This window comes from Cnephaeus nilssonii (assembly GCF_951640355.1).
Source record: "Cnephaeus nilssonii genome assembly, chromosome: 13".
In the NCBI taxonomy this organism is placed as follows: domain Eukaryota; kingdom Metazoa; phylum Chordata; class Mammalia; order Chiroptera; family Vespertilionidae; genus Cnephaeus; species Cnephaeus nilssonii.
In genome coordinates, this window is record NC_137084.1 from 19,039,579 (window position 1) to 19,048,234 (window position 8,656).

Below are 8,656 nucleotides of genomic sequence, written 5' to 3' on the forward strand. Positions count from 1 at the left end.
ATGGATGCTCACGTGATAATGAATGAATGAGTCAATAGGGGATGATAAATGAATAAAGAGATAAATTAATCCTATATAATAAAAGGCTAATATGCAAATTGCCCCTCGATCAGGAGTTCGACTGGAAGTTTGACCAGGAGGTGGAGTCCACCAACCAACTGCCTGTGGTCCCTCACCCCTGCCAGCCCCCCCACATTGGCACCCTTCACCCCAATTGGGGGTGGGGCTGGCCCACCAACTGCCCACAGCCCCTCCCCCACTGGGCCCTGATTGGGGTGGGCTGGCTGGACCCCACCTGTGCACTATTTCATGCACCAGGCCTCTAGTGAATAAATAATAGGTCTACCTTCTCAGGAAGAAATGTTAATATTTTCCCTCAGATCTGTGCTCCAGACTCCAAAATGTGTGCCCATTTGTTCTAGGCTTTTCCAAACACAAAAACTTAGCTGCTCCCCATCCCTTTATTTCCTTTGCCTTCCCCCTGATCTCATCCCGAAAGCTTTGCTTCCCCGGGGCCTATTTCCTCCATCTTCTTGCAGCTTCCCCATGTCCTTTCCAGTTTCCCACTTTAGTCCTTTGAGCTTCCACTTCCCTTCTTATTCTCTCTCAGCTGGGCTCATGCCACCTCCCATTGTAACATCTGTAAATTGGGGGTCTTTTCAGCATCCCAAGACACTTGTGTGAGAAGGGTCTTTGAACACAATAGTTACACAAAACAGATTTATTTGATGAACCGCAGTGACCAACAGGGTCAGAAAATAGCACAGACATTCCAAGAAGAGGCAGGTTGGGGATGGGGAGAGACACTGCAGGCAGCCTCCTCCACTCTCTGTCCAGGACCACTGATGAGTTCCAGGTGGGAGGTCTCTGCAAGTCCCCAGGAAGGTCTCTGAGGGGCACACCCTCTTCCCTTCTAGAAGCTTCTTTCACCTTTGACTGGATGCTTTGAGGACAGCCCTGGACTGAGAAAGTGAGTCTGTGGAAGATTCTGGCTTGTGACAGGGAGACTACTAAGCTGAGTCTCTCCATTCTCCTTCTCCTCCTCCCTCCACTCCCAGAGTTGGCTCCACTCCAGCAATGACCAAGATGTCCATTTACACCAAGCCGGGCTCTTCCTGCCTCCGTGGCTGATGTCTTGTCCTTCACGTCTAGAATCCTCCAAAGACAAAACCCGGAATATACACACCCTGCCCCCAGCTCACAAAGGCCCGACCATCAATGTTGCCCTCCAGGTCTCTCTGGATGTGTGGACTCATGCTGTCAGTCCTGCACGGCTGCTCCAGGCACTGCTCTCAGCCCCCAACCAAGCGGGAGAAGCCAAGGGGTCCGATCCTGATGGTGGAGTGAGAAAAACCCACAGGGCTCTTCACCCCATGGCATGCAGGTCCCCCCCCCCCTTAGGAAGAGGGTCACAGACCCTGGAAAAAGGGAGGGTGCTGAAGGAAACGCCCATAAACTCAAAGCAAGGTGAGAAGGCGTGAGAACGGGGCCAAGGGAAGCTCTCCACCAGCCTCCTGGTCTCCTGGTTCCCGCATGGAACTAGGAAAGGTCTTGGGACCCAGCACATAGGACCATAGTTCGTCCCCAAGCCTCAGTGTCAGCAGCTCTGGGGAGAGATGCCCCTACAGGGAGCCAGGAGCAAACACAAACACAGGCTTCTCTCTCAAAGCACGGACCAGCCGTCAGAGCCCCCAAATCCAGTGGGGGTGGGCTCCCTTTTATTCTATATTACCTCAATATGTCCCTTCTTCTCTCAAACATACTGTGTGAAGAATAGAGATGCGGGGGGTTCATCCAAGTGACAAGTGGCACAGGCACACCGCTGTCATGCTATGTTCACCCAGGCTTACATATATACACATATACACACTCAAGGCAAGCATCGCCACCACATCCCAAGTCGACTCTTGGCACGGAGTAGCACCAGTGCCCAAGAAACGCATCCTGGGGTGCTGGGTGGGGTGGGGTAAGCTCAGCTCTGGAGGAGGCTGGAGGGGCAAGATTGTGGGAGAGAAGCCAAGTCACATATAGACCAAATGCTGACTCCCCTTTTTCTCCCTGTCCCTTCCCAACCCCCCATTCACAGGAGGGATCCAAGGAGCCCATTGCTTGTGAACCCACTGCCCTCCAGTTCCCGCAGAGGTCAGAGGATGAACGGCAGCGTCCGGGGGAAACCGCAGAGAGCACTTGGCTTCCCAGATGGGCTGCAGAAAGGGAGCCCCCAGCGGTGCCTGAAATCACAGCACTCTGACCCGATTTGGGGGAAAGTTTTGGAGCTCCTGCAGACTGGAGTGCTAGTGCTAACTTGTCCCTGACACCCAGCCCACCCCCGCCCCAGCCGGTTCCCTTGGCTTTCTCAGAGAACAGGATAAAGAGCTTGAACAGGAGCAGTGTTTACAAGCTTCAGGATTCTTAACCCTTAGGAGCCCCTCGCAACAAGGAGGTGAAAAGAGGAAGAAGAATGGATTGAGGGGAGGAATGAGCTATGGGAGAGGGGCGGGAACCAGAGCTAAGGATTCAGAGGGGAGGAAAACTATACAGAGATAGAGGGAAAAACAAAGGGAGGGAGAGGACAGAGGAATCTAAACAGAAAGGAAGGAGAAAAAAGAGCTGAGATCCCAGAATAAAGGATGAGGGGGGGAGGGGGTTGGGAAGACACCAACTTTTACCGAGCCAGATGCACCCATCATTTCAGTGCCCGTATGACTTCCCCCATTATACATACACAAATGGAGACACTGAGGCTCGGAGAAGTTAAGAGACTTGTGCAAAGTCAGTCTCACAGCTGTTGAGTGGCCGAGCTCAGACCTGCAGGGCTCAGTCTCCTTCCATCACGCCGCAACCTCTGACCAAAAACTAAAGGAGAAAGGGGTGCAAGAGGAAGGCGGGAGGCAGGGAGCCGGGATGGCACCCCGTGCAAGAGCAAGCGTGCCCTCGTGCTACCTGACTTTCAGAGAGCAAGGGCGCGGGCCGGGGCGTGCAGAGGGCACCAGGCTTCTCTGGGGTCCCAGCCCTAGTCAACCACAAGGGTCTCTTGGCTGTAGGGGATGGATTTCTCCTGGGTCTGCTCTCCGCCCTTCCCGGGGTTGGGGCCGAGCCCCTGGCTGTGCCCGGAGGAGTAGCTGGCCGACTTCTCCCCACTGCTGCTGTGGGAGGCGCCCCCACACCTGCTGTGGCCACAGCAGAGCATGGAGGTGCAGGCCTGGCGGAAGCGGGGGTCGAAGAAGGCGTAGAGGAAGGGGTTGAGGCAGCTGTTGACGTAGCTGATGCAGGTGCAGTAGGGGAAGACGTTCATGAGGAAGAGGTCGAAGCCGCAGGGCCAGTGCAGCAGGTTGCCCAGCGTGTAGAGCGTCTTCACCAGGTGGTAGGGCATCCAGCAGAGCGCGAAGGTCACCACCAGCACCACGATGATGCTCAGCAGCCGGCGCCGCTTGCGCAGGCCCTCGATGCGCTCCTTGCGGAAGTGGCCCGCGATGGTCTGCGCGATGAAGAAGTAGCAGGTCAGCATGACGGTGAAGGGCACCACGAAGCCCAGCGCCGTGGACGTGACCCCCAGGCCCAGCTCCCAGGCCCACTCCGAGTTGACGGTGGCCACCATGGAGTAGTCCATGTAGCACTGCACCTTCGTGACATTGTCCGGGCCCGAAGGCACCTCGACCGTGGCGCGTAACACCATGGCCGGCGTGGCCAGGAGCGCGGCCAGCACCCACAGCGCCGCCGTGGCCGCCGCCCCGCTGACCCGCAGCCGCAGCCGGGCGTTGGCCACCGGCCTCACGATGGCCAGGTAGCGGTCGAAGCTGAGGCCGGTGAGGCAGAAGACGCTGGCGTACATGTTGACGAAGATGACATAGCTGCTGAGCTTACAGGCAAAGGTGCCGAAGGGCCAGTCGTATTCCCGGTACGTGTAGGTGGCCCACAGCGGCAGGGTCACCACGAACGTCAGGTCGGCCACCGCCAGGCTGGAGATGAAGATGTCAGCGGAGCGCCTCTTCTCCCGGCTGCTCCGGAACACGGTCCAGAGCACCAGGCCGTTGCCCGTGGTGCCCAGGAGGAAGACCAGCATGTAGATGGCAGGGATGAGGGCCCCCGAGGACTTCCAGTCCGTGTACTCACACCCAGACAGGTTGTCCGCCCCGTAGTCGTTGTCAAATTCGCTACTTTCCTCCATGCTGCGGGGCAGAGAGCAGACAGGCAGGGGGTCCCCGGGGGAACCAGCTCTGTGGCTGTGTCCTGTGTCACCAGCTCAGCAAGCAAGCGGCCCGGAGCTTCTGGCTTGCGCCTTGGAATACAGGCAAGAGGAGCCGAAGGTGTCCAGAGCCCGTCCCAACAGCGGGAGAAGCTGCCTCTGGACCGGACCCTGGAGGATGACTGCGCCCACAGACTTCCCCACCCTCTCCTGCCTGGCCCCAGCCCCAGCTAAGAGCTTCCTGCACCCTCCCGAGTCCGGTCTCCTCCTCGGCTCCTCACTCCCTCCTCCCACCTCCAAACCAACCCCTCACTTGTGAGTCTTAAGATCTTTAGGTTACAGCCCACTTTTTTTTTTTTTCTTCCTTCTTGTCACTGGGCAAGTGAACCAAATTGACCCCTGCTGTGCTGGGCAGAATGTTATCTGTGGCTTGCAGCCCACTCTCCTCCTGGTCCCGCCTCTATCCCTCTGGTTTCCTCTGGTCTTTGGAGCGCACCCACCCCCTCCACCCCTCTCAGTCCTCACCACCCTCCTGTTCTCACCCCCTCCCATCTTCTCTAAATGGGGCAAATTATGCAGATTGAAATCTAGCCCTAGCTGGAGCCAGGGCGGGTTGGGGACAAGGAGGGTGTGAGATTTTGACGGTTTGAGCATCTGGCCAGCCCTCCTGGCAGGCGGGTCTAGCCCTTTGGGTCTGTCCCACCCTCCCTCCACTCCTGCCGGCCCTGCCCTCTCCCAGACCAGACTTCCCAGTACTTTTCTCGCTCACTTCACTCTCCTTTACCCTTCCGCTTTGACCCTCTCTCTCTGGGAACTTCTGTATTTTACAGACGCAGGTACAGGGAGATTTCTCTATAATTCATAAGCTGTCAGCAGATAGCAGTTTGCAGATGGCATCGGAAGTTTTAGAGTCAGGACAGAGTCACAGGATGGAAGAAACCCCAGACAAAAGAATATCGAATCAAGTTATTAAACCCGCGGGGAAACAGGCCTAACAAGGTAAATGTCTTTTGCCCAAGGTCACAGGATGACTTTTGTTCTGGTTTTGCTGTTTGCTTTTCTTCTTCTCCAAGCACCCAACACAGTGCCCGGCATGTAGTAAGTGATCACTAAATGGTTGTTGAGTGAATAAATAAATGGATGAATTAGAGAGAAAATGAAAGAGGGAGTCCGTAGGAAGAGGAATGAGTGTCTGAGGTACTATGCAATGAGAACAGGGCTGCCTTTCAGTTCTCGGGTTCTTATGCCCTACATGGACCAGGGGGCTCCTGCCAGGCCAGGGACAGGGTGTTACAGCTAGAGGAGGAGGCAGAGAAAGGAGCAGCCCGGAATAGATGCCAGGGGCACAGTCCTATAGAAACTCATTCTGCCCTGCCCACCTCTCCAGGACATCTGGGCAGGCAGGAGGGAGGGGTGCACAAGATAAGATAAAATAATACCCATCCCCCAAGAGTGAAGGAGGCCACCGAAAGTTGGGCAGGGGTGAAATGATGCAAAATCAAGGCTTGCCCACCTCCAGTGCAAAGGGTTTACAAAACTAGAATCCATTGTCCTAAGGGAGGTTTGTTCAGAAAGCCCCCAACTCAAGTACCCACGAGGATCAGGCAAAGAACGTATATGGGTAAACAGCCAGTTTGAGACAATACGGAGTGAGGGAGACTTCGGCAAATCAGAACCAGCACGCTCCATCAAAAGGAGGCCTCCTCAGCTCTGTCTCTGGTTGCCAGCATTTCTGTGCCTTCTGGTTTTTCAACGTAACTTCAAATTCTGGATTTTATGAGAAATTTCCTAAATTGGGGAAACTAAAACCATTTTTACAAAGATAGGGCAGGACAGGAAAACACATCCTTGAGCTCCTGTACTCTAAACAGGAGCTTGCCAAGAATAGAAGGTGGGAGAAAAATAGGGAGCATAGACCAAGAGAAAGAAACATAAAATGCAAAGATTTTTAAAAAATGAAAATAAGCACAGCCAACGCCTTAGGGTGCAATGGGGAGATGCAGGAGAAGAGGCTGGAGAGGAGATAAGATCCTGAGGGTCTTGGATGACCTTTACCTAAAGGCAATGTGCAAAAGAGAACAACTTGGTGTTTCTCCTGAGGATTACACATTGAGTCCCTACTATGTGCTAGGAATTCTTCTACACCTTTTCTATTTTGTATGTATTTGTTACCTCTTTTCATCGGCAAGACAACTTTAGGAAATAGGTACTTCATTTTGCAGATGAGGAAACTGAGCCATGGGGAGGTCAAATAACTTGCCCAAGGTCACCCAGCTAGTAATTGTCAGGATCAGAATTTGAACCAAAGCTGCCTTGAGTCCATAGACTAACCCACCATGATCCCTAAGGAAAATCTCCCACCCTCTTTAAATTGAGGCATTTGTCATCTGTTGAGCATGATAGAAATGTACAACGGTGCTAGGATACGCGGAATTTACTTTGAAATATGCATTCTTGGGGGAAATTTAAAATAGATTGGCTAAAATATTTCAGAGAGACTCCCCCCTCTTGATCGAACAGGGTATATGAATCCTGCCAGGGAACAGTCTACACTAAACCCTCGGGATTGGCAACATAGCTTGATCCAGAAATAGTGGTGTGCCCAGCCATTCCCAAAGAGGATTCCTGGCCGCCTGATGCCAGCCGGAGAAGGGACATCTTAGCAGTCTGCAAAACAGTGCTCGGGACACTCAATAGGACCCAAGCTCGGGCTTCCCGGCTGTCACAGAACCCAGGGAACAAACTGCTTTCTCCTGCACGTTTGTCGAATAGAAGCCTGTGTGGATGGCAGAATGATTGACTGTCGTTACAACCCGACAGCAAGCTTGGGTGGCACCAATTAACCTTCATCAACCTTGACCTATCAGAAGGGACAACAGCGTTGTGCAGCAACCTGTTTGGCTCAACTCAGCTCACAGCTGATGTTCCTGTTACAATCAAAATGACTGCTCAGAACATTCCAGGATAAAGGCCAAGTTCAAGATCCCCCGCAATGAGTCCCGATCTCTGCTTCTCCCAGAAAGGTGCAGGTACCCCTGTCCTTTGCAGCTGGGAACGTAGAGGGAGGGGTGCAAGTGGCCCCCAAATCAGGTCCCTCCTCCCAGCTGTTCCCATTTGGATCCTGAGTCAGATAGAGAGCCCGTGGGAGAGGATATGCATTCATCACTTTAATCCCCTGGCCTCAGGCTCTCTGCCTCATAGGGGGTAAGAAGCAATTAATCTCACCCGGGGAATCAGACTGGTTGAAATGAGAGGAAATGGGGGGCCAAGGCTGGGAGGGGGCCGCTGATTGGGGCCAGAAGGGGTGGAGTGTTGATAAGACCTGGCTTCCAACTGAGAGCCAGCTGGAGACAGATGGGCCCAGCAGTGGCAGAGATGACCAGAATGAGCCCACCTCCCTCCTCACCCCACCTGACACCCAAGGTCCCTGCCCATCCACAGAAGATGAGAGTTCAGTAAATAGGACCAGACTTTACATGCCTGCAAAGCACAGAAGGAAGCCCTCACCAGGGAGAGAGAGTACATGGGCAGGACCTGCTTTTCCCTCCTGTGCCCCCTCAATTTGGTGCCTGGTAAATTGTAGCCATAGGAACACACTCAGGAAAAGGATGGGAGAGGCTGGTCTTCACCTGGAGCTGTTCTCCTTCATTAACAAGGGCACCTTCTTTTGTTAAATTGACACCAAATAATCTAGCCTGAGCCACCTGGCAAACCAGCAGCTAAGGCCGTGTCCCCGGGCTGGCCTGTCCTGGAGAGGCCGAACAGGTTTTCTGGGGACTTCTGTCTCTCCTGGGTGATTTCTTAGGATACTGTGACGAGCCTGAGATGAACGTCTCCCAGATCGGCCTGTAGAGAAGAGCCCAGACTGCTGGGGGACCTCTGGAGTCCTTGAATCAATAGCCCTCCTCCACCCCCCACCCCCGGATTCCTGGCCTAGAGAGCAGAGACTAGCTTGACCCTGTGCCCTGGCTGTGTGGCTGTGCGGGGCTGGTGTGTGTCGTGGGGTCCCCTGTGAGCATATGGGACTTGTGTGTGCATGGGGCACGTGTGTGCTTTGGGTGCACTATTTACGTAGCAAGTGTATGGTGGGCCCGGGATCTGGATAAACATCCTCCTTGGAAGACAGGAAAGGGTGGCTAATTGGATCTCTCTAAGAGCCTGGGATGAGGGGGAAACGCAGGAACCTCGCCAGGCCTTGCCCCACGCTCTGGGTGGAGGACTTCAAAGAGGAAGCCTGCCTTTCCCTGCCCCTCGCTGACTTCTCACCTCCTGCCTCCCTGCTCTCCGCTCCAGCCCCCTCACTCCTCAGGTTTGCTTTGAACTCTGAAGCTTCAGAACTCACCCAGGGCAACAGGGCCCTTTTCTCCCTCCCCAAGAGGCAGCTGTGTCCCTAACAGCTGGCCGAGCCATCAGAGGGAAAGGGGAGGGCGGGGCCTCGGGAACAGGGGCTGCCCAGCCCGCTCTGGGATT

General features: G+C 54.4%; 1 protein-coding gene across 1 annotated transcript; it reads right to left on the reverse strand.

The window, feature by feature from the left end:
* Positions 1-706: 706 nt before the first annotated feature.
* On the reverse strand, positions 707-4,435 carry APLNR (apelin receptor). The gene has a single exon (XM_079787464.1). The coding sequence runs from the start codon at positions 4,166-4,168 to the stop codon at positions 3,014-3,016; it is 1,155 nt and encodes a 384-aa protein (XP_079643590.1). The 5' UTR covers positions 4,169-4,435; the 3' UTR covers positions 707-3,013.
* Positions 4,436-8,656: the final 4,221 nt, after the last annotated feature.

Excerpts from the sequence above, each read along its gene's own strand:
- APLNR (XM_079787464.1), bottom strand. The coding sequence starts at position 4,168 with ATGGAGGAAAGTAGCGAATTTGACAACGACTACGGGGCGGACAACCTG.